This window comes from Erithacus rubecula (genome assembly GCF_903797595.1).
Source record: "Erithacus rubecula genome assembly, chromosome: 15".
NCBI classification, from domain to species: domain Eukaryota; kingdom Metazoa; phylum Chordata; class Aves; order Passeriformes; family Muscicapidae; genus Erithacus; species Erithacus rubecula.
The window spans coordinates 9,635,720-9,662,000 of record NC_136667.1 but is presented as its reverse complement, the minus strand read 5'-3'; the positions used below and the strand labels follow the sequence as shown (position 1 = coordinate 9,662,000).

General features: G+C 41.8%; 1 protein-coding gene across 1 annotated transcript; it reads right to left on the bottom strand.

The window, feature by feature from the left end:
* Nucleotides 1-5,318: 5,318 nt before the first annotated feature.
* SH2D1A (SH2 domain containing 1A) lies at nt 5,319-21,129 on the bottom strand. Its single transcript, XM_079319186.1, has 4 exons — nt 20,952-21,129; nt 9,064-9,127; nt 6,588-6,723; nt 5,319-6,231 (listed from the first exon to the last, which is right to left on the bottom strand). The coding sequence occupies exons 1-4, from the start codon at nt 21,086-21,088 to the stop codon at nt 6,191-6,193; spliced, it is 378 nt and encodes a 125-aa protein (XP_079175312.1). The 5' UTR covers nt 21,089-21,129; the 3' UTR covers nt 5,319-6,190.
* Between the last annotated feature and the right edge of the window lie 5,152 nt (nt 21,130-26,281).

Sequence of the window (26,281 nt, the reverse complement as noted above, 5' to 3'; positions counted from 1 at the left end):
TGCCTTCATCATAACAGTTTCTTAAATTTAGGAAACTAAATATAAATGTTGTGTTGAGATGACACTGCTCAAGAAACAAGTTATTGCTGAAAGAGCAAGCATGGGAGATTGAAGTCATATCATAGCTACACATGGGCCAGTCAGCAGTGATTTGTGAGAGCTACATGAACAAATAGCTTTGGACCATCTTGTTCATGAACAACCTCAGATGGAGGCAGGGAATATTTCAGTCTCCATTTTTTTTCCTGAGTAGTTAGACCACTTTCTCTGTGGGTTTTTTTGTGGGTTTAGTTTTTTTTAATATTTTTTTTCTTTTTTTTTTTTTTTTTTTTTTTTTTTTTTTTTATTTTTTAATTTTGTATTTTGCACTATAACCTAGAGACCCAGCTGAGAAAACAAAAAAATTAGCATGGAAATTTTTACTGCTATTTAGATCAGATAATTTGATGCTAGCATTCTGCACTGCAAACAAGGTTCTGAAAGAGGAAAAACTAAAATAAAATAATTAAAATAAAATATAAAATAAATTAAAATAAGAAGAAAAAAAATCCACTATTGCACACTATCCTGTAGCAAAGTACTTACCATGAGAAATACATGCTATATTTTTTATAACAGTCAAACATATAGTGTGTACAAGTAACATTTCCTTTGCTTTAATATTTATTTATTAATCTAGAACATTTCAAAGTTATAAATATATATATATAGATATCTATGTAGAACATAGCCAAATAAATATTTATGAACTGGTCAATGTGCAACTGTGTGCACACACCTTGGCTCTGGTTTGAGCTCGCTCACATCCCTCAGCTGGCGCTGGCAGAGGTGCCCTGGCCCTGCCCTGGGGTCCCACCCTGCACCCCCTGCCCAGGGAGCCCAGCAGTGCCCAGGGCTGGGCCAGGGCAGCAGCTCCTGAGGGTGCTGCTGGAAGCCAAGGTGCTGTTGCAGAAGGGAAGGTGGTTTAGGCAGAGCCCAGGGTGCAGCTGATCCAACAGGGACACGCAGGTGACACGGCCCAGGCTGCACCAACAGCCCCCAGGGCTTTCCCATCAGCACTGGCTGTTAGTTAACCCTCTCCTTGATACAAAACAGCACTAGCTCAAAAGCACCCTGACTGCCAGAGGAATCACTCCTAGGCAGAAACTGGGAATGGAGTTGGACTCGCTGTGGATTTGTCTGGGCATTTGTCACCTGCCATTATTTGTCTAAGGAAACGTGTTTGACAATTTCCAGTTTTTCCTTAGATCTCGTGGTGGACTTTAGCATTTTAATAAATGTTAGTATATCAGATCGTGTCCTTGACAGTATTTTACTTGTATGAACCATGATAAAACATTAAAATCTTCATACTCTTCTGGCAGAAGTGTCAATAAACAAGAACGAGAAGCATAGCATACGATATATGTCAAAGTAATGTTCCTTTTTAGCTTTCTCATCAACGGTAAAAAATGTTTACAATGTATGCCAAGATCTTCACTTTCTGTCTAACACCAGTTAGAGGTTCTGATCTTACAGAAATTGTGTTATAATGGCCTCAGCCTTGTTGCTAGGAAACAATAGATCCCACTTTTTTTATTCCTGCTCTAACTCCTGTGCTGAATAGTGACTGGATACTGTACAGGTTTATGTTTTATGGCTGCAGTTAAATGGTCTGATGCATTTTGCTCTGGGTTTCAGACCAGAAGCATGCATTTTCTACAAGAACATCCCAGCAACACACTGTAAATATTGAAAGTTAATATATTATGTGTCGATATTTGAAAAAGAAAGTACTTTGACTATTTCATTTTTAAAAAATAAAGGTGCAAACTTATGGCATGTGGTGGTGTCTTTGTTTACATCAGTTTACATCAGTATTTGAGATATTGTCATCATGTCAGTAAAAGGTGCTGCCATAGAGCAAAATGAGGACTTCAGCCAATATTGATTGACTCAAAAGTTGGAGGCAGGATGTTGTTTAGCAAGATTTAATTTTACTTCTGATTCACCAGCATTCATGCTTACAACTCTGCAAGTTTCACTGTAGGTGAAGTCCCAGCCAGTTTCTGTGTAAAAGTTACTGCATTTCATCAAAGCAAATGTGAGAGAGAAAAAATATTCTGTTAAATGCCTTCGTGCTCCTGATAACAGGATGGGTGAAGTCAATGATGCTGGCAGTGTGATAGGAAAGTTAGCAAAGTTTAAATGTCTGCGTGTTCTTTAGAGCTGCCTCAAATAGATGATGATGAATGATTCTATGTTTTCAAAGTATGTGCTCAGGAAAATAAAACATTAAAAGCCCAGTACATGCAGCAGAGAGAAGGAGCACAGAAATGGAGGAGCACAAGGAATGCATAAGGCTAAAGAAAAGGTTACATGGTGAAAAACCATGGAACAGCTGGGCTGGGTAAGAACCAAGCAGGAGGGCTGGGGCTGTGCTGGGTGGATGAGAAGGAAGCTATTCCAAAGGGAGGGTGCTCTAGCAGAAAAGGGAAAAAAAACCAGCCTGAAATATTGTATTGATTGAGAGCTGCAGGAGGGCTGTCACAGCTATAGACAAGGAGCAGGGAAGGGCTTAGTGGAGGCAAAGCTGGAGCTGGGAAAGCATCAGCTGCTGCAGAGCAGCAGCATTGCCTTTGCTGGGGACAGGGGCAGAGCAGGGGGAACAGGGTGAGTGCAAAGCCATTTGCCAGAGCTGGAGCTGTGGCAGCGAGGGGACAGGCCTGGGAGGGCTGGCAGGGGATCAGAGCAGCAGAGGGGCTGAGCCCAGTGGGGCTGCAGTCTGAGGGAGATGTGGGAAGGAAGCAGCAGGCAATATTGAACCACGTGGAAAGTCATACCTGCAAAATGCAGCTGCTGCTCTCTGAAAGGATCTTCACACTTAGGTCATTGTAGGAAATCAATATAATTTCCATATACTGTTCCCATAACCAAGCATCTGCTTCTTGTCTCACAGGCACCATCAGTTTCTCTCTGTTTCCACCTTGTTTAAGCCTACAGCAATTCCAGACCCTTGGGTACCCAAAAGAAACAATGCAAGCCTCTGTCTTAATAATTTACACCAGAAACTGAAATGACATTCTCAGCTTTAAACAGAAATGGCATCTTCTGGCCTATTATGTGTATTTTTCAGAAGAACAATGGACTTCTGAAGTCAACCAGAGTAAAACCAGTTATCCTCAGCTCACTGCACTGCAAAGCGAGTGAGCAGCTGCTGCTTGTGTGCTGCAGGTTTCCTACATGCAGCCTCAGCCTCAGGTCAATAGGACAGTTCTATAGGAAACAGCCTCTGGGCAAAGTTCTTCCTACTGCATGCATCCCTACCACTGTGCAATCCTCTGCCAGGGAGGATTTCCAGGCACACCCGTTCCTGCTCCCAGGAGAGGTCAGATGAACGAGGGGTTTGGACCCAGCACTTGGAAAGCAGAAGGGCTCCCTGGAAAGGCTGAGCTGCACACACACTGCCAGCACCCAGCAGCTCAGCAGGATTTGGGGAAGCGTGGTTTGCAAAGCTGGAGAGGAGCTGCCAGGGACCAGGTGCCACAGGCTCACAGGAGGCTGGGAAACCTTCAAGGCAGGGCTGAGAAGGGAGAGCTTCAATGGGCACAAGGGACAGCAAAACAGCCAGTGCATTTGCTGAGTTACGTAACAATAAAAAACCCAGCCTTTTTAAATATTTTACTGAAGAGGAAATCATGCTGGATCTGCCCTGCGTGGCACTATATTAAGGTAAGACTAATTTCAACTAACAAGCACACGTACAAAGAAGGCACAGAGCAACACATGTACATGCAATGAAAAATATGACAGGACAGTTCACCATAGATGAAATTTGGCCTTCAATTAGACAGGAACTGAGTAGTGAACTGAAAATGTCTCAACCACAGCTTTGCAACCTTGTTGCCCACTAGTCCCTGTTAAGAGGGGGCAAGAAACTTGTGCTTCACAGAAAATCTTTTATTGCTTACACTGTCTCGCTCACGCACTCAGAGGGGAATAAAAAGGTAAAAAAAACCTTTCAGCCTTATCAAATGTTGCTTGGAGCGTCCCTACCTTGCTAATCCTGGACTTGCAGCCTACTTAGTTCTGTAATTGTTCACATCCAACTTGCCTTTTGTGAGGGTTGGAAATAAGGCAGGTGGGAGCCTCTTACTGTGCCAAGCTACAGGGGCAGTGTCTGGTGAAATTCACTCAGTTTTGTTCTCCCTGAGTCTGTAGCCTAGCGTTTCTGGAAAAAGCCTCTTTCTCTCTTAGGAAATATTTTCATCCTTCCAAGATCTGCAGAAGAGAAAAGTATAAAAAGCACGTAGAGGTAGTCTGGACTGTGGACTGCAGTGAACACAGCCCTACTCCTCAAACACAGCCCTACTCACAAACACAGCCCTACTCCCCAAACACAGCCCTACTCCTTAAACACAGCCCTACGCCCTACTCTCAAACACAGCCCTACTCCCCAAACACAGCCCTACTCACAAACACAGCCCTACTCCTCAAACACAGCCCTACTCACAAACACAGCCCTACTCCCCAAACACAGCCCTACTCCCCAAACACAGCCCTACTCCCCAAACACAGCCCTACTCACAAACACAGCCCTACTCCTCAAACACAGCCCTACTCACAAACACAGCCCTACTCCCCAAACACAGCCCTACTCCCCAAACACAGCCCTACTCCTTAAACACAGCCCTACTCCCCAAACACAGCCCTACTCCCCAAACACAGCCCTACTCTCAAACACAGCCCTACTCCTCAAACACAGCCCTACTCTCAAACACAGCCTTACTCCCCAAACACAGCCCTACTCCCCAAACACAGCCCTACTCTCAAACACAGCCCTACTCCCCAAACACAGCCCTACTCTCAAACACAGCCCTACTCACAAACACAGCCCTACTCTCAAACACAGCCCTACTCTCAAACACAGCCCTACTCTTCAAACACAGCCCTACTCCTCAAACACAGCCTTACTCCTCAAACACAGCCCTACTCCTCAAACACAGCCCTACTCTCAAACACAGCCCTACTCACAAACACAGCCCTACTCTCAAACACAGCCCTACTCTCAAACACAGCCTTACTCCCCAAACACAGCCCTACTCCTCAAACACAGCCCTACTCCTCAAACACAGCCCTACTCCCCAAACACAGCCCTACTCCCCAAAGACAGCCCTACTCACAAACACAGCCCTACTCCTTAAACACAGCCCTATTCTCAAATACAGCACTAGCTCCTCAAAAAGAGGGCCACAGAACACCCAGTCTGTTCAAAAGTGTTTCCTGCTGTCAGCAGTCCATTAGCAGTGCCATCACACTTTTCCACCCCAAGTGCCAAAGGTACATCCTCTGAGCTCTCCAGCAGCCTCATGCTAACCCTGCACAGCTGACAAGTCTCGTAGATTCAAAACTCCCCACCAGGAGCCCAGCAGCAGCATGGAAACACACAGAGAGGAAAAGAAAAGCTGTCATGCAAAAATTATTTATTTTTTTAACTTGTATGGAAGAATGGCTTGTTTGAAGTACAGGGAACACCTAAAAGCAAAGAACAAGGCTTTCCACTTTATTGGGTGTTCTCAGTTACTCTGTGCATTACTTAAGTTCATTACTTAAGGTCATTGGTGAAAACTACAGATTTTGTTAGAGGGCAGAGCAACTGGTTTGATGGGAAATCAGTTAGTGGGGATACTCATGGTGTCGCATCTGAAATATCTTTAGGAACTGTATGAATGAAAAACACACAGCCCATCCAAAGCAAGGACACTTTAATATAAACAATAATTCTAAGGTTATAAAAGGGGACTTGCCCAATTCTGCATAAATGCCAACCAGAAAAAAGCAAAGCAGGATCCAAAGTTAAGCAATGTAGAATTAATACCTAATTATTAATTAAGAACTGATCTTGAAGGGAAAAATATTTTTCCTTGACAGTACAAAGGGGGAAAAAAGACATAAAGGATTTAGCAGTTCATGGTTTTTTATCCTCTCTTGGGAAAAACCAAAACAAAACCAAAAAATATCCCACCCTAAATTTAAAGTATTCTGAGACTCCTACATATTGAGCAATAAATTCTACAAAATACACATTTCTGCAAATGTTACAAGAAAACTCACAGAGTTGTATTTACTATCATATAAATCATTCTGTTTTAAAGCATGGATTAGAGGAGATGCTGGAAGATGTGGTTATGTCACGCTTGGGGAGACATCCTCAGGATGGCTGCAGGTGGAAGTCATAGCCTTCATTCCTCCCTAAGAGAAATAAAAAATATATGAACAGATTAACACTGTAAGAAAATGGACAGTCCAGAAGGCTCATACCTCCATGAGCAAGGGTGGTGCTGAAAGAAGGCAGCCATTGCTGCCACAGCACTCAGGAATACATATTCAAAATCCATTTTATAATTTCATTGACAGGCCCTGTCTGCAATGAGAACCTGAGTGACAGCATTTCAAATCACACAATAGCAAAGTTAGGACACATTTTTGGCAACATTACTCTGCTGGCTAGTTCAGGTCAAATAGACAAATAAGTCTAAGACCTCTATCCCTGCCACCATGGAGGGCTCTGCTCGGCTGCAGCCAAGGTTTCCTCCCCCCACCAGTACCTGGGGAGTGGTTGGCTCTCACATGGTTGACAACTGGGTTCTGCAGGGGTGTAACAATGCCTTGGTTGGGTTTCTGGAAGGCTGAAATGAGGTTGTGCACTTTCCGAAAGAGCCGCCGGTGGACGCCAGGTGCTGTCTGCAAAGGCAAAGCAGGGCAGGTGAGAAGGGGAGCTGGGTACCTGTGCTGGCACACAGCCCTTGTCCTCAGAACTGCACACTGCTCCCAGGGAAGGAGCCAGACATGGATGTGAACTCCCTGATGTGCCAGTTCAAGGTGAGTGAGTCAATTGCTGCACTGCTCTCTGCTTTCCCCAGGCATCCCAGCCCCCAGTGCTGAGCAGTTTCCAGCACCATGGAGATAGAAAGCTGGAAGAGGGACAATTTCTTAATTGCTACAGGAGAATTACCCTGACTAATTACCCACACTAATTAGGCAGAGTTACAAGTGACCCTTTGCTATTTCTGACCCTGACTTACTGCAGCCAGTGATTAAACCTCCTTAGCAATAACTTCCTAGCCGGTATCAGTAAGATAGTTCCATCCTAGAAATACCAGTGAGGAAACCCAGAGAGCAACCTGAGCTTACCACAGAGAGGAATCCTCACCCCAACTAAGTTCCAGCAAGGACACAGCATCTTTTCAAACCCTTCTTGGTGCATTCATTGCTTACTTATGTGTTCATTGAGTATTCCTGTCTATTTCTTGTAAAAAGACAAATGTTACCTATTTATTAAAAGTGGGAGCCTTTCCATCTCTCTACATTAGCAACTTTTCAAACAGTATGAAATGAAACTATGTGTGCTTTTAATCAAAAATCCAATGTTTGTGTTAAATCCTTCAGGGTGTTCTAATAAGTCCTCTTCACCAAAGTCAAGGGAGGACAAGCAGGGGTTCTGCCAGCATAGTCCCACTAAGGGACACTGCTCTCACCCAGCAGCTGTGAGCTAAATCCAGCCTTCCTGGCACCAGCTGGAGCCTGCACACTGGCTGGGATTTCACCAGCACTGTTTTAAATTAAATTCCTGCCTCATGGTTGAAAGATGGATGTGACCTGAGCTTGCTTAGAGACTAACCAGCCACAGGGAAGGAAGCAGAGCAGGAAAGGACCAGCTGCATCTGGAGCCTGTTTTGGCCTTGGATGCACACTCCATGGGGATAAGTTGGACCTAGGCTGCTGTGTCTAACAGCTGAGGCCAGCGTGGTGTTAGCAACATTTACTTAAAGGTTTCTGTTCCTTAAGGGAAGATTTGATCTCATGGATCTCTAGCTAGGACCTTGTCCTGCAGAGGATGCACAGAGAAACCTGGGCCTCCAGCACACGTATGGTGTGAAACTCAGGTAGGTTTGCCTGAAAAACAGCCAGGGAAAGCTCAAAAATCACACATAGAGCACCAGTGGAGGTCACAGGCCAGACATTGTAGCAGGTCTATATTAAAAAAAAAAACCTCACTGCAGAGATACTGACATCTCCTGGGGCTAATGGAAGCTGCAGCCTCAGCCAGGGAATTACCCCTCCCAGGTGGAGGAGGTCCCTGGCACCTTGGAATCCTTTCACAGATGCCAGTGCTTTCCCTGGCATGATGGGTGCACTGTCACCCTCACCCTGTCCTGGAAAACTTCTGTCTTGGGCACTACAAATCCTAACCCTTACATCAACCTCCTGATGTCTTATAGCAAGAATTGCTGGGCACTATTCCCAAGGGTCACTTGGATAATTATCCACTCCACAGTAATGTCAGCCACTTCCACCCCCAATCTGTTTGAGGTAATAGAACCAGCTCTGTCTTCCAGAATCACTTCTAATAGGGTAATGTTCAAGGAATTATGCTTGTCTAGAAATTATATAGTATTTGAAATAAGTGCTCATTAACACACAAACAGAAAGCTAATTATGAATTAAGACACAGAGTACATACAAAGAAAAAAAATAATAAAACAAATAGAGATTAACATCCCAATTCCATCAACCTAAATGCAGTCTGTATTACAAGTAATTCTTTTTGTACCCAAATTACCAGTTTCTTGTCACATGGAGGAAAATATATTTTGTATCAAGTTTTGGCTATTCTCTATATTTTGCACTAATGATGAATTAATCTGGAATAATTAATTAAAATGCTGTACATTGAAAATTATTTCTTTAATATTCTGACATTGATGTTGCATGGGATAGAAGGAAACAGACTGTGCTTGTCAAATTATAAAACCACAATATTTTTTTCTATTTAAAATGATGCAAAATGATGTACTATTGCATTATGCAACAGCTCAAATGAATCAGGGAATTAATTTATGAGATCTAGACTGTCAGAAGTGGCACCAAGACATCTTACTGATGGATGCACTCTAGATCGATTACCATCAATGAAAACCAGACTAGGCAGAAACATGAATAATTTGAATACATTTCATTAAATATATAATCTATATCAAACAGGATGTAGAAATTTTCAGAAGGGAAAGGAGAAATACACACCTCAGCACTCCATGAACCAGTTTGTGTCTGGGACACTCTGTAGGTATAAACATAACCCTGATGCCTGTAGGGAAAAAAAAAATCTATTATTCATTTCTCCTGACAGTTTTCACAGAAACTACACTGTAATGTGAGAAACGGCTCATTTGCTAACTTTTCCTCAAAAATAAATTCACCTCTAAAGGCTCTAGGTAGCTAAAAACCCTACTGGCCAGATGCAGTGCTAAACCTACTGGGTTTTTTGGGATGAGAGGGATTGGTCTGACTTAGATCTAGTTTATCAGTATACAGATATTTTATGTTAAATGGTGTTGCTTTCATTCCTTCCTAGGAATTTTTATTAATTTTTTTCATTGATATCCTTTCACTGACACACACCAGAAACACTTTCCCTGCAAAAAAAGAAGGTGTAATATTGACAGGTAGCATTACTGTTCTTGGCTCATTTAAATGCAGATGTTAACAGAAGCAATGTCATTACTGTAATTTATTTGGAAAGCCATGCCCATGAAAAGGAGTTAAATCAATTACTCACTCTTTGCTTTGCCTATACATCCCAAACTTTCAAACACTGATAAAATAGACATATAAGAGTATGGAATCTTCTTTTTTAAAAAATCAGAGTCTTTAGGGAATAGGGAACCTAATAACTCCTAATAGACTAATAACACAAGGCACAACTCATGCTAAAGTCACTCTTGCTTTTCTCATGAACCCAAGCCAGTGAGTGATTTACATGGTAGATTACTACACTAACATCCAAAAATTTAGCTCAGAATCAATTAATAGCAGCTCCATAGGTACAACATTAGTTTAGATGGTATCAGACAAGACTGTACTGAGTTCAATCAGCATTTGGACTGTGCTCTCAGGCATATGGTGTGATTCCTGGGGTGTTGGACTCAGTGATCCCAATGAGGCCTTTCTAATTCAGCATATTCTATGATTCTATGCTTCTATTTTACACTACATAGATTTGCATGAATACAAAGCAGGATTTTAGGGACCATTCCCTATTTGACCATCTATTCTTATTCTTAAGAAAGCAGAAATATACTGTATTTCTTCCCAGTTATGCATGGCATTATAGCAGTTACTACAAAATATGAGTAATCATCAATGACACAGACATCATATGATTGCAATTACTTATGATCTGTGTCATGGCTCCTGGAAAAATTCCTGTTTAAAAGTCATTACAGCAACCTTTGCAAAGTGTTGTCTGGTATAATTTGCACAAGCAGGAAGTTATTAAGAGCTGGCACTCTGCTACAACCCCACAAAGTGGGAGCAAAGTGCCTGTGGTGATTTTGAGCTCTGCTCCCATCACTTGACTCCCACTGTGATTAGACACAGAGGTGAAGGACACAAAGCCATCCCCCCATCCAGGCTGCTGCAGGGACATTGCCCTCCTCTCCTCCAGTAAGGGAATGTGCCTGACACTGCCCCACAATCCCACCACAACTTCATCCACCCCTTCCATGTCCACCAAGAGAGCCTTGTCCCCAGACCTTCTGCATGCCACCAGACAGACATGGAAAGCAGCTGGCCATGCTCATTTCATGGAAACCCAAAGAGGAAAACAGCCAATGGAACAAATGTGCTAGAGCCAATGGAATTAGTTTGGTCCAAATAAGATTATAATTGGGTCTTTCTGTGTCTGCATTGCTCAAAGAAAAATCCCAGTAAACAACTTGAGGTCAAGTCTCCTCCTAGCTATGCCAGAACTATGTTGAAATTGGGGGAAATTGCCTCAAATTCACACATCCACATACCCAATAGCATAAAAATGGTTGAATATACATCTGTGTTTCCTAGATAGCCTTTTCAGAACTTGACCTGTAATTAACAGTTCTAGTCTCTTACTAGAAATACAGTTTTGCTGGCTTGTTTGACTTTCCTCAGTGCACTGTAGACATTCTCTCCCCTGAGCTGTCCCAAGGTTGGAGATTTCACAGGCTGACCACAGCTGAGTTGAGGTTTTGCTTCTGTGTGTTGTGGAACTGTAATGCAGAGATGCTCCTCTGGGCCAAATTTGGATTTGAACTCCTCAAACTGCTTTCCTGCCCATGGCACCATGGTCAGTGGTGTTTGAGCCACAGCTCAAGCCCAGTTGGTTAAAAGCACATTCCTCAAAGACACTAGATTATATATCTTCTTGTTCAAGGAATCCATTGTCTCCCTTTAGGGCCCTCAGATGATGGTACCATCATGTTCTTTCTTAAAGACTGCAAGCTGTGCCTGTAATGAACTTTTCATGATAACATGATGTTCACGTTAATTGTTTGGGTTTTTTTTAAATCACAAAAAAAAAAAAAATTTAAAAAGGATAAAATCAGTGCTTTGCTGTATCTAAGTATATAGAACACCAGCCAATACATGATTTTTAAAATGAGGATTTTGCAGGCCATAATGTACTGGAAAATACCAGAGAGGTCCTGGTATTTTGTTCCATCTCTTTGAAGTGGATTTTTAACCTTCTCTGCAGTGATATTTTTTCAAGTCTCAAATCCACCAGAATCAGTATCTATACATCTAAAACTCATTCTCTTACCTTCTGTTTCAATACTACACTGTGCACAAGGCTATGAGCAACCTGATCTAGTGGGAGGCAGCCCTGCCCACATCAGGGCAAGTTGGAACTAGATGATTAGATTAACTGGATGAACTGGAGGATGTTTAAACTCCCTTCTAACCTAAGGCATTTTATGATTCTATGATTCTACTATCCTTGCTTGGTTCTTGGTTTTCCCAAAAGAAATTTTTTTCCAACCACTTTACTCTCTATAAAATCTGATTTTTCCACAAATAGCATGGTTATCTGGAAAGCCAACATTTGCTGTTTCTTTCACTGTTTTCTCTATGTAAGAGATGGCATTAGTTGAAGAGGTTGAGGGGCTGCAGTGCTGTTCTGACTCCAAGCTGTCTGTTGGCTCTCAGCACTCTGCCAGAAAGGTTTGCTAAGCAGAAGGAATTGAAAAGTAGAGGTCAGATAAAATAATATTCAGTATTGAAGTATGATGAGATACAAGATAGGCACCTACCCTGCATTTTTTAAAAAATCACATTGCAAAATATTTCAACTGAGCACAGGGAAAGCACAAAGCCAATGATGATCTGAAAAAGGAACAAGAGTTTGAGGAGATGAATGCTTTGAGCACAGTGTGGAGAATGGGAAGAGAATGACATTGTTATCACAACCTCGTGAGGGACAAGTGAGAGCTCTCCACTTTCCTGGCAAATGGTCATGTTTTTACCAGAGAAAGAAAGACTGAAAGGTTTGAGGGATTTTACTGTGCTTAAGTTAAAAAGCACAACATTATCACCTGTTATTGTCTCTGAAGCCACCAGGAAAGTGAGACACTGTGCAAATGGGAGAGACTTGGACACCCAGATCTGCCTGTTCAAAGGCAGTGCACAAAGAAAGGAAGATGCATTTTGATAAGAGGATGAACAGCTAGGTCTTCCCATTGAACTGCTTTCCATTGGGACCTTGGTCTCCACAAAATGAATTACAGTTCTTTGATAAGCACTCTCCCAATGAAGACAACCTTATCAAAACTATCTGTGCAGCAGGAACTTACTTCATTACCACTTCAAAGAGTTTTTAACCTTCCATTGACAAGTGATATGATTTTGGGCCAAGTTTACTGCTACCTGGGCAAAAGCCTCCCATGAGAAAAGTTTTTATTATTTAATCTACCTGACATGAACTAAGATCAGTGTGGGCTGAAGGAAGATCAAGGTATTTTTCTTTAAAAAAAAATTAAATGTACAAATTTAAATTGAGATTGAGATTGTAGTGGGCATTACCTTCCAAAGAGTAAAGCATGTAACACTGGGCAAAATCAGGTGAAAAAGTTAATTTACTGAAGCTTAAGCCTCAGGAAATGAGAAATTCCCCAGCTAAGGTGAGAGGACAGCTCAATTTTCTACATTTTTACTCTCTGCAGGGCAGAAAAAAAGCTCCCAGAGAGACAGAATGTTCCTATATGTGGTGTGATCTCAGGGAGATCTCTCAGTGACACTGGTGTACCAGCACATCTTGGAGGAGGAGCAGTTCATGACACCCAGGTAAAGATCCACTGAAGGGCTCCCCATCCCTTCACTTGTCCCAAGCACAGGCACAGCCTCACTCACAACAGCAGAGCTCCCTCTCTTGCCAGTGAACTCAAGGGACAGAAACAATCATGAATTAATATCTTCATGAATGAGGCTCTATACATTTTTGTTCATAGGAAAAATATGCCAAAATGCTGATAAGGTAAGAAGAAAAGTGCCATTGCTGTAAGGATAATACCAGATAGCACTTATGAAAGAGTGCTTTGGTCATCACTAATGATATTTTTATGACATCTCAGTTCTTTTTTTTTTGTCTCCATAGGGAAAGATGCTATTCCATCTGGGAACTGCACTAACACAATCTCTGTTTCAATACTTTCCCTTAGAAAACTTTCTCAAAGGAAAACCTAGAAAAAGTTGCTATTACAGAAACCAGTCCACTTTATATTATAGGCTTTTCTTTTCTTTATAGCCAGACAATTCCTCCCAAAGAGTTATCAAGGCATTGTTCACAGATGACATAGTGAAACACCATCTGTCTACCCATCCTCTCCATTCCTCCTTTTTAGCTGTGATCAGACCTGTTAAAGCTGCATTTACTTTAACAGGTGAATGATTATAATCTTCTGCACCATTGAAATAGCCCAAGGACATTAGACACAAGCTGCAGATTAAAATTAATGATGACATTTCAACTGCATGATGTACTTTAAAATAATTCCAAATACTTTGCATCTCAGCTGGGAAATATTATTAAACTAATTTTTATTAGTTTCTGAGCCCAAAATTGAACAAATTTAAAAGGAGAAAGACAGACAAACAAGGAAAAGCCATGTCAGCAATAAATTACATCAGTTTCTTCCTCTGTATGCATCTTTCTCTTCAGATGTCATTGCATTATGTCATTCAGCTCTCCTTACCTGTTACATTTACAACCTGACCTTATCTTGGAATTTCACTTTACAACATAGTTTAAGAACCAGACCATGGTGTAGCCTACAAACTGTGGTTCTGAGCATTATATTGCCCAGAGTCAGTTTCTTATAACTTTGTCACATTTCAGCATTTTAGACTGAAATTTCATTTCTTAGGTGCTTGCCTCATCCATATTTAGGGATGGAGAATGCAGAAGGGAACACGTTAGGCAAAGCAGTGCTTTTCCCGTGTTAAAAAGAAATACCTTGCAATTGCCAGAGGAGGAGGTGCCCAGTTTTCAGAGTAAGACATAAAATTTGTTTGAAAGAAAGTGTATTTCTTGCACTCTCTGAAAGCTGTGGTGGCCCTCTGGGCTGCAAGAGAGGCACTGTTTAAAGGCTGCTAGCAGTTGTAGCATCACCATGTCTAGGCTGGCTGTACCATGGGCACTCAGCCAAGCACTATCCATGATCTCAAATGTATGTGTGCTGCCTGGCCTAGATTAGTGAGATAAAAACCAGAAGGTAATTTAGTAATTGGGCATCTTGGACAAGAAGTTTGGGATTAGGTGGTATGGATATGGAAGGAAATAAAAGAAGACCAATATCTATCCAAGCTGGGCAAGGAAACAGCAATGAACACTGAACCTCTGACAGAGAGATTAAATGAGTAAGGAAGGAGATAGACAGAGGTAAATATGAGGGGGCTTGGTGTGGGAGCAGCACAAATCCTGAAACAACCAGGAAGAGAAGATGGGTGTTTTGGAAGCCAAAGTTGTATGAAACAAGGAAACAGATCTCAGCAATGCAAGCAAAGTCAGCAAGTTGTGCAGAATAGCATTGGGTAGCCTCAGAATCCCTTCCCATGGCCCTTTCACTGGAGACCCAAAGCTAGAGGGTGCTGCAGACCTGGGCCTCCTGTGTCCCCTTTCTCTTCTGTGAAGCAGAGTTAAACTCTTCATCTACCAAGCAGAGATAAAGCTTAGAAACCACTTAATGAGATGAGCACCACAATGCTCTGGAGAGGAGCCCTGCAGGGAACTCAAGGGATTCCAGGCTTCTGCAGAGGGGCTCAATGGCAAGGAGCAGATGAGCACGAGAGGCCAGGCTGGAGCCTCTTCTGCCCTGACATGGGTCTGATGTAGGTGCAGATACAACCTGAATGCCCAGAGGGACCAACTTCAGGCAGTTTCCTGGTGGGTACCCTGGACTGGGAATGTGAGTGATGGCATGGGCACAACAGGAGCCACAGAAGTGGGAGATGGCAACCACAAAGCCAAAACTCATGAATTTAGGGGAATACACAGCAGTGCCTTGGAGCCTTCAAGCTTCTACTCACTCTGTCCTGGAATTTGTATGTTCTGCTTGACAACATACAAAACATTTTGGTTCCTTCCTTATTTAGGTCTCAGCTAAGTACAGCAACTTAGAAATTACCACCCATCAGCTAATTCAAGCTGAAGAAATAGCATTCACATGGAGATCACTGTATCATAAGGCTCTGTCTGCAAGAGTTAGTAAAATAAGTTAAACTGATGTTTACAACATCTGAAAAGCCCAACTTAACTCACAGCAACACTTGAGTTAACACTTCTGTCACTGATTCCTTTATCAACACTTATTGTGAGAAAAATTTACCCTCAATATTGGATCAGGAACACATAATAACTTGCTATAATGCTGTAGAATTATAAAGAAAATGCATTATCTTAATTTTCTCTTCTGAAATTAACAAAAGCTTAAAAGAGAAAGTTAAATCTTGCGAAATAGCTCTTAATTTATGCAGAGATTTCTGTGGAAAGTTGTCAGAATCTTCACCACTTCAACACTCCTAACCATCTGAAGATGCTGCTGATTTACCTGAAGAGGAAGTGTGTAGCCTTTTTGAACAGGGTTTGTGTCAGCTTGATACGAGGAAATTCCAGACAAAAGCAGTATCTCAAAGAGGAATTTCTTCAAATTCAGAAATAAAGTAAGAATTTCTTCAAATTTGAGATGTGAAGTAGAAGGACATTACATTATGGCAGGCCAATAACTCAACCTCCCACTAAGCTTCATCAGTTCCATGATTCAGGCTGTCTACCTTTTCAAGAAAAGTCATTGGAATATGTGGAGGTCATCAGCCAAGTTATGCTCAGCAAAGAAAACACCCACTCCTGTTAGCAGGTACCTGAAATAGCCACCTCAGTAAAATTTAACATTGTGCTATAGAAGCCTTCTTTCAAAGCTGAAAATAGTGTGTGATATTTGCAACAGCAATGCTGAACTTTGTTTCAAATTACATTTTAAATGATGATGAAGACTATCTGCAGTGTTATAAAAAAAAGCAACTATTCTGCCATTTCTATCAAAAATAATACATAGGAAACAAAGGCAAGGCTAAGCTGAAGCTGCCTTGTGATCCTGCCTTACACCTTCCTATGGTGCAGCTGATGCATCTGCAGCATCACAAAGTTTCTGCACGTTGCCTTGAACTTGTGCACCGTGGTTACAGTGACAGAAAAAATAGCACCCGTAAAATCTGATAGGACTGCAGCCTATCCCTGTTGCCATTACTGTTGCTTCAAGAGCTCTAAACAGCTTGCAATTCCAGTTTTTGATTATTCTCCACAAATTTAATGCAGCACAGTACACGAACGGCTGATTTCAAACAAATCATCTGAACACACAGTTTGACAAGCACGTCGTGTTTGTCTTACTTAAAGCTCTGAAACAGCTACTAACATTCTCAGTATTTTCAAGTATATGAATTTTAAAACCCAAACTACAAATGCTTTATCTTTGCCAATTCAGGCATGAGCTGCTTGTTCCTGCATGTGTGCTCATATATCTGTAAAGGAATGTGGGGCTTTTGGCATTTTCAGGCATTTTATTTATACATTTTTCAGGAAAGTTTAAGAGGCTGCTCCTCAAAGTAGTCACCATTAGTGTGTCCCGTGTCCCCCATTGACTTCATTAGGAGCTGTGAGCACAGAGGATTTCTGAGTGTGCTAAAAATGTCAAATGGTTTTTGCATTGAGCAAAGAGGAAACTAGACCAGTAAAGAAAGCTCCCTGGAACAATCAGGTCTGATATTAAAACCCTGATGTACTGTGTGTAGTGTCTAACTTGTTTATGGGTAAAACGTGTATGTTTTATAAAGCATGTGCATTTTTTCTAGACAAGTCTTCAGGAACAGTAAAAATCCTGTTTTTCAGTGCAACTCAAAAAATTTCCAGGAAACAATTGTGTACCCCTGTTGACATATTCTCAACATCCTTAAAATATATATTATCAATTCAATAATTATATTCATACAATGAAGACCTAGGAGCACCTGGTATTAAAATCTTTGCCAAAATCAAAAAGCAGCACCTCTGCTTGCAAGAGCCCCAGAGGACACAAGTGCAAATCAAAACCTTCCTACTCTTCCATGCATACTTTAATTGTGGTCTTAAAACATTTCTGAAAGTGGGTCCTTTGTGCTTTGCCGCAGTCCAAGAAAATATTCATTGTCTCTTTGAAGGTTTTCAGGCACACCATGTGCACATCCCAGCTTCAGAAAGTGGAAAGTGGCATTCAAGGGAGATAAATCAGTAGCTCAGGAGAAACAAAGAGAGAAAGCAGAGTTTTCTAGATGAATGCTCCAACAGAGTCCTGCCTGCTGCAGTTTCCCACCTCTATAGGTCAGGTTTTATGCTACTACCTGTCTCTTTTATGCTTGCCCTGTAAAATCAGCATCAGTCACAAGGGATTCATGAAGTCTTTGACTCTTCTCCTTTTTAAAGGTCAGGGCTCTGCTTTTTAATTGGAAAAGCAAAAGGTGAATGAGCCTGACCATGAACACTGCAATCTTTATTGTGTCTTTATTTGTGCCTTAAGAGGCTCAAATCCTGCCAAAATATGTCAGGGCTTTTTGGACATGCTCGAGGGGGAGTATGTGGAGGTGATTGTGGCATTACAAATTTATGCAGTTTCTTAGGAAAGGAGACATTGTTTGAGCATAAGCAATGCAGTGAAATCACGGGGCTTGACAATTACAGTACCTGGAGCTGGAAGTGCAGAGCAGCCACTAATGGGAATTCAAGCAGATGATACCACTGTCATCCAAGAATATGCTTAATTGCTTTTTTGATAAATATTTATTTTCTCTTCATCAGAACTGTGCCTTATAACTCCCCCATGATGGAAAAAGGAGCCCTCAGAAGGGTTAGAACTGGGAAGCTGCAGGGCTTTACGTTTGTTTTGGTTTGTTTTATGTCCCCAGGGAAGTGGAGGGAGAGGGGAAAGAAGACAGACTGAACATGTCTTGATTTTGGAAAACTGGAATATTTTTCTCATTTTCTTTTCTAAGGGTAATAGAAATACTACCAGCAGTAGAAAACAGATCATATCCCCAGCAGAAATTTTCATTGGAAACATGCAAAATATTTTATTTAGCTCTGATACTTACTGCAGTATATCTAATGGCTGACCAGCTTTATTTCTCATGTGTCAGAGATCCCCTCATTACTTCTAGTAAATTCATCTTTTGTCTGATCTTCATATGTCTATATATTCCTATAGTGATCTTCAGCATGGATTCTGAACCAAAATGTAAATTGCTGAATAACTTTTTTATTCCTAATAATCTCCATTATTTATTTAGAATGGAGTTTTAACAGCAACAGCACACTTCCCTCAGTTTTTACCAGAGCTCCCCTGCACATGCATGTTTGTCACCTGTTTCCATCTCTGCCCATGATGCTCAGACTGGTTTATCATGGCTTCTTTTGTCAAACTGGCTTCTTTTACCAAAGCCAGGCTTAGCATTCTCCACTGAACACATATATCCATCCCTTGTGCCTTCCTTTCCTGCTCTGCCAGTCTCTCCACTAAAGTGCTCTGCTTTGGCAAACTTTGCTTGTCAGAGCACTTCTCTAGTTTATAGCCAACATTTCTTCAAACTGTCATTGCTATCTCAGTGTGGGATCCTTTCCTGGTATGAAAACTCACTCCACAGTTACTGTGTGATATGCTGTTTATCATATCTGTTACTTCTTATCTAATTATTTTAATTGAATATTAAGCAGTATGGGAACCAAGGCTTAATTCTACTGTTCTTCAGCCACTTTTCTTCCTGTATCATCATAACATTTTAAATTTAATCTGGATTTATCCAATATACTATTGCAAATTTCCTTTGCAGAATAACTATTAAGGATCTATGTTCTGTAAGAAACCTGCATAACATTCACCATGAATTTCCTTTTTCTTTTACCCTTTTTTTTATCATATACATATGATATGCATACATACCATGAATGCAACATACCATGAACACATGAATGGCCCATAATTTCTGGAAGCAATTTGGTCTATTTCTTACTGAAGTATCTTTTCCTAAAAGACTGCAGAGCTTCACAGTTAGAAATGTTTAAATTTCTTCCTATTTTCATTTTCCATATTTTATTTCATTCATGGAACTTCTTTCAAAGGGCATAAATTACTACTAATATACAAAAAGTCCCAATTGATTGTGTGTAACTGAAAGACCTACATCCTGATTTAGACCAATGGTGGACTAATTCTAGTATTCTCTGTCTTATTCAGTGTGGTAACACTTTTCCTGACCCTTTTTCTAATGCCTTAGTGTTTCACCTACACTGAATGACTTCTGAATGTAAGGATGATATATCCCCATTTCCTATGATAGTTATTTAAAAGAGATTCTGCTTTTATTGCCTATTCCCATCACAGGAATCATAGCACTCCTTACCTCTTACTATGTCTATTCCATTTTCATTTAACTCAAGATGCTTCCTATTTCATATTTTTCAGCTCTCTGTTAAGGTATTTGTTAGCAGGAGCCCTTAACTTGGTACACCTGATTTCATGAGAGAAGAAAAAAATACATCCTCTGCCACAAAGATTTTCCCAGAGAAGAGGATTGTGTATTTTTGGGTTGTCTATAACATTCTTGCGTATCGCCATTTCTAGTCTGTAACAGGAAAATAATGATGCTCGCCCAGGGCTTAATTACATATTGTCAGAAAGGTATTCAAGGGATTTGGGGAAAACCTGACTTACGACCCTTCTTCCTCTTGTGTTTTTTTCCCAGGTACCCGAGTTCCCTCTGTTAGCTAATTTCATGGTGGGTCTAAAACGGTTTTCTCTAGTGTTCCTTCTCTAATTGAAGTAATGCATAAGTATAATCTGTTTTTCTGATGTAACAGTACAGTGTCACCACGACTTCCAAGAATTTTGCCAACAGTACAGTAATTAAGTTTCCTCATTAAAATGAGGTCCTATGAATGCAAAGTCCCCCAGTTCTCCCAGGGGAATCTTTACCCTCTCTCTGACAGACCATCCCATCAGATCTCTCCCTTTTCACCCTAATTGATGAAACATTATCACCTAATTTGTTACCACCAGTATTTCATGCGCATTGCAGGTAATCTGCTTCAAGCCTGTCGCTTGTGGGACAAGGCACAAGCTTGTGGGACTGAAAGCATCCTGAACAAGGGCACATTCTGGATGGCAGCACTCGGTGTTACCTTTCCCTGTGACAGGGTCGCGGGATGCTGCTGAGCACACTGGAGCAGCAGAAGGACACAGGCAGAAAGCAAGAGGGTTATCCAGCACAAAGAGCAGTACATACCATCCTGAGCCACGGCACCTGGCATTTCCCCAAGGCACCTTCCTTATCCTTCCCATGTACCTGCCCGCTTTCTCTTGATGCCTTTTTGCCTGTAGGAAGTAAAGGCTCTGCAAGGCAAAAACCTTCTCCTCTTTGCTTTGCGAGGGACCCCACACCACTTACTGCACCCCTTTGTTTTAAGTTAAGGCAAAGAAGCCAAAGGTGTGACTCCTGCAAGCAGATGGTAGCCCCAGAACACATGCTGTGGGGACAGCCCGCAGCGAGGAGGGGAAGGCGGCAGTCAGCGCACTCACAGCACGCAGAGGCAGTAGACTCCCGGGATGCTCTCGCTGTCCCGCAGCAGGTAGCTGCCGTCCGTGCCCGCCGCCAGCAGCAGCTTCTCCCCGGCCTCCCGGCTGATGGCCCCGTGGTAGACGGGCACCGTGTCCATGCCAGCCCGTCTGCAGCTGCGGCTCTCCCTGAACCCGGCGCTTCTCCGCCTCAGCCCTGTGCCCCGCAGCCTCCCCGCCTCGGCGCGGATGTAAACAGGATGTGTTCGCACCTCTGCCCGGGCTGAGGCCGCACTGAGGGAAGAGTGAGGAAGGAACACAGAATTTTGGGGTGGTTTTTTTTTTCCTTTGCCCCCTTCTGTTTTCCTTTTACGTAGGCTGTAACATCCTCGCACCCTCACAGCTCTCCTGCAGAGGTGTCATCTCACGTCCACCCTCGGCCATGTGGCTCAGGATGGGACTGATGAGGCACACGATGGCCACGGGGCCACAGCGGCTGGCACAGGGAGGGCAGCGCCTGTGCCAGGCTCTTCTCTCTACTGCCATGTCTGAAAGAGCCATTTCTCTCCACCTGCTGTGGCTGAAGACATTTCCTCAGTGTCAGCTGAATGCTCCCACGTGCACATGCAGGTCTGTTTGCAAACAAGCTGTCAATGTGCTTTATACCCCCACAGGTATTTCCATCCCACAGATATTTCCAGCCATGGAAACACTGAGCATGTTTCCCTGCAGTTATGGCCACCAGGTTGGCTCCACGGGCCTGCAGCAAGCTCAGGGCTAAATTCATCCCTGGCATGAGGCTGCCACCCTCCCTCAAAGAGCCACATTCTCACACCTGTGTGTGTGAGCAAGATGTCAGTAAAATACAGCAATCAGTATGGGTTGTGATTGTGAATTATTGTTTTTAAATTGAGTTTACTAGCAGGACAGGGCAGAATTAAATAATCTCATCCAGGTGCTCACAGATACTGTGTCCCCGTTGAAGTTAAGGATAGGTGAAAAAATAGCTTTTAAGATACACACAGTTCAGGAACAGAAATGAAATTTTAAAATACCAAAAATAATGTCTGCTCTTTTTCAGTTTCAATCAATCACAGTATTTTCTCTCAACCATTTCACAGTGCATGTTTTTACCTTTTCATCTTAAATTCAGTTTTTCCTTGGAAATATTTTTTGCAAAGTAACTTTAGCTTTCCTTTTGAGGGATGGGAATTTCTGATCCAAGAGTCACAGGGTAGATCGTGCACGGGGCACTTCACAAAGTCACTGATGGCACAGCTGCAGTGTTTGGAGGCAAAGAGGCTCTTTCCCCACAGGGAGGCCCTGCAAAGTGACTGCCTCTCTGGCTGGCACTGAGAGGCTGAGAAAGCTGCAGAAACCTCAGCTGAAGAGAGACTGAAAACTCCCACCACCGAGTTTATGGCCTTTCTATCTCATTATGCAGGCATTCATTACCCCCTTTACATGAACCCAGGGACTCAGACATCCTGCATGCCTTTTTAAACCAGTTGTTAAAGTATTTGCACATAAAGTAGCTGCTGCCTGCTGCAAATCTGATTAATGTGGATAGCAACAAGCTGTAAAGCTGCTGCCTATTTCTTCTCATATTCCAAACTACCTGTGCTCTTGGGGATTTCATCTAACTTTCTCATTTCTTAACCTATTCTCAATATTAATGGCTGATTTCAGAAAAAGTGTGTGTGTAATTAGCTGGAGAGGAAAACCAGCCAGAATAATTTAATCCTGCAGATTTCATTGTCCCATTCATCAGATTTCAACTAAAGAAAATCATAAAACTTTTCACAGTGAGATCCTCTCCTAATGTGGAGTTACCCAGCCAACCTGCATTCTCCAGCACTTGGATAAAGAAGCATCTATTACCGTAAAACAGCTGTAAACACACAACTTTGCTGGTCTGGTTAAGAAATCTATAAAACTCCAGCTTCTGAATCTCAACCCCAGGCTTCCATACAAATCCCTTTACAGCTCCACTGACTTGGGGAATTGCAGCTTTTAAGAAATCATGGAAATGTTGTGTTTGGGAACAAGGGACAGTAGCACTGAGGCACCTGTCAGGGACTGAAATAGTTCATGCCTTAAACATTATTATGAAGGAGTTTTGCCCATTATAGCAAAAACTGTATAAAGAAGCTACAAGCACAGAAGCCCACCTCTCCTTGAAGATGCCTGACTGGAACTTTGGACCCTGAGTTAAGCTGTGTAGATAAGAGAACATCCATTCTCCCTTACACAAATACACCCAGCTGTGAAATCCTCAACCCCACAGGCCACATGCATGGACATCCACATGGGAGGCAGCTGAGGGCATGTCATAATCCATCAAAAACCCCCCAAAGTGCTCCCCAGACTCACCCCTGAGCACCACCTCCACCACAGCTTTGCAGGTGACACAAAGTGTTGCACCAGATCTAGTCTAATGCAAGAGGCTGTCAAACTGCCCCCCCGGGGGAGGTACCCAGGCATTCCCCCCTGGCCTCAGCATATCTTATTCCATTGGATTCTGTGCTTTTTGGGAGACCCTCACTACCAAGAGGACCAGCTGGAGAGGATCAATGGAACGTTGTCAGAATCCACAGAGCAGTAATATTTTATTTATTTTGCTTCTGTCACTCTCTTTCTGTCCTGTACTCCCCTCTTTTCCATTTCTTTCTCTTCCTTCCCTCTCCCTCTCTCTCTCTCTCTCTCTCTCTCTCTCTCTCTCTCTCTCTCTCTCATATTTATTATAAAATAAAATCTATACTGTTGACTTTGGCATATGGTTTCATTTGCACCTTAATTTGGACAGAGGCTTTTCTAGTAACTGTAAAAACCAGACTGTAACAGCACCAAGCAGGATAAACCAAACCAAAGGACATAGAGGCTCCCTGGACTGAGAGAAGAGAAACCATAACACGCTAACACAGCTCTGTACCACACTAGTGAGGCTGGAGGAATGCCCCCAAACAAGCCATCTTCACTGCAGTTTGGCACCCAGTCAGATTCATACCCACTGCTCCAGATTTCATCAATTTAATCTGGTGGATCTAAAGCATTGTTTGCTATCCTATTTCACAGGGCTGCATCTGTACTGTGGGGCTGAGAAGGCAAAATAGAGCATCAGGCTTGGGAGCATAGGGAAATAGAGAGAACTGAGGCTCAAAGGGGTGCTGCTCCTGTGGGGATTATGTCCTCATCACCTTCCACAGAAAATGGTGACATCTTTAAGCACCCAAGCACTGCCCTGTAGGACACTGCACACTTATCTTGTTTTGTTTGCAGAGTATTCAGCATATTTCGGACACCACTGTTTTGTGCCTTCCCTAAATCAGTCCAGCTAGCAAACCCTGCAGTATGTTATAAAAAATTTATCTTAAAAATACATGAAGGAAAGGAAGAACTTAAAAGTGCCTTGAAATATTTGGTCATGAAAAACAGGCTTAGACAGATAGGACTGCATAGACCTCTTGGGTCATCAAATCTACTTCTCTGCAATCTTAGCCAAACACATCATATAATACCTTTCAGAAATTCATTTAAGTCCATCCTTAAAAGTGGCTTGGGATTTGTTGTTGTTTTCACTGTTCTCACCGGAAAGCAATTGCAGAACATTGCTATTCTGTTGTTTGGAAACCTGCTTCCAATTCCTATCCTAAATTTATTCATGACCAATTTATGCTCATTTGTTCTTGTGCCAATGTTGTCCTTCAGTTTAAATAGATGTTTTCTTTTCCTAGAGCTTATGCCCATGTGGGATTTATAGTGGCCTCCCTCAGCATTCATTTTGCCAAATTCCTCTGCACTACAGGCTCTCCCTTTTCATGGTCACTCTAATCATCTTTTCCCACAGTTTCCCAAAACTGAAGTAAATAATTTGTGAATAGTGTGCACTATCTGGGCTGATTTCTAACACTTGCCTCATACACCATTACAGGTGTACTTCATTACCCTGCTGAAAATATCCAGATTTGTATGGTCTGTGTTTTCTCTTAGTGTTTTCCTACCTACAAGCATGCAGGTATAGTAGAAACCTGATTAACAAAACCGAGATGCATGGACTGGCAGTCAAATCCTTCTGAATTTTGTCTAATTCATCCTATTCCCAAGGTCACTCAGTTCTTCCTAAATGAGAATGTTATTTATCTTTGCAGTGACAGTGTCTCTCTTCCTTATGCCACTGGTAAATTCCATTACCACACACCAATTTTTTATGGGATCATCATTAGTTAAAAATTACTAGGCCCAAGATTGATGTTTGAAAAGCCTTACTTACCTTCCCTCAGTACTGATCTCCTCCTACCCTCACCTTCTTACTCACTTTCTGATTTCTGCCTTTATCTTCCCTTTTAGGTAATAATTTCCCACATGGCACTGCACCAAATGTTGTACTTAACTTTAGATAATTAGCTCTAAGCACTTCCTTTGTCTAGAAAAATCAATTATGATGATATTTCAGGTGCCGGAACTTGTAGAAGTACCTGAGAAGTGGCAGTAGGGAGAGAGAAAATGAAAGTATCTGAAGTTTTTTTAAAATCTTTTGAAAGATTTGGGTAGATTTTAATTTTCAGATGAGCTGCTTCATTCATCCCTAGCAATGACATTTTCATACATTGTTGAATTTTATAACAATTCTGAATATTATAACACTAATGCAAGAGCATCATTAAGATTTTCAGTTATTGTTATTTGACTGAAAATAAGAATGACCTTCAAGACCTTTATGAAATTAATGCTACTGCAGGACTGTTATAGGAAGGTCTTGTATAAAGGGCTATAAAGCAAGACAAAAAGCAAAATACCTGCATAGGTAGTTTTGCTGATACAACAGCGTTACCATAAATGTCATCCCTGTAGAAATACTGAAAAAGCAACATCAAAATCAGTAGCTTTTGTACAGTTTTTGACAAAATATCTAACTGGTAAAATGCCACATTTAAACACAGCTAACTTTAAATATGATTTTCACTATTTCATGTCACTTTCATTTTTAGTTGAATCCGAAAAAAACATTCAGAACTGTATAGAATAGTATCTGCAGAGAGATATTTGCTTTTCACATAAGAAAATAATGCTGAGATTCAGAAAAACATTGGCTATTTTAGAGTATCTGCAGAGTCACCATTATCATGCTTCCTTTTTAGCTGAAATGAAGGAGGTTGAGAAAAGCAGGCTACAATTAGCAAAAATGTTATTAGCTGCAAGGTTCTGTTCATCAATGCAGAAGCAGAATAAAGAGAACTTGTGGCTTAAAATTCACAGCTAAGCATGTCTTTATACAGGCTCCACGTTAGTCATCACATTCTATGGGTGCTGCTTGGGAAAAAGGAGGCAGAAATGGAAGCTGGTTATAATAAATA

What these genes read in the sequence shown, in the direction of transcription:
- SH2D1A (XM_079319186.1), bottom strand. Translation starts at nt 21,088, where the DNA reads ATGGACACGGTGCCCGTCTACCACGGGGCCATCAGCCGGGAGGCCGGG. An exon ending in CTGGTTCATGGAGTGCTGAG is followed by an intron (nt 6,724 to 9,063) that starts GTGTGTATTTCT and finishes TTGCCTTTGCAG; the next exon opens with ACAGCACCTGGCGTCCACCG. An exon ending in GAGAGCCAACCACTCCCCAG is followed by an intron (nt 6,232 to 6,587) that starts GTACTGGTGGGG and finishes TATTTCTCTTAG; the next exon opens with GGAGGAATGAAGGCTATGAC.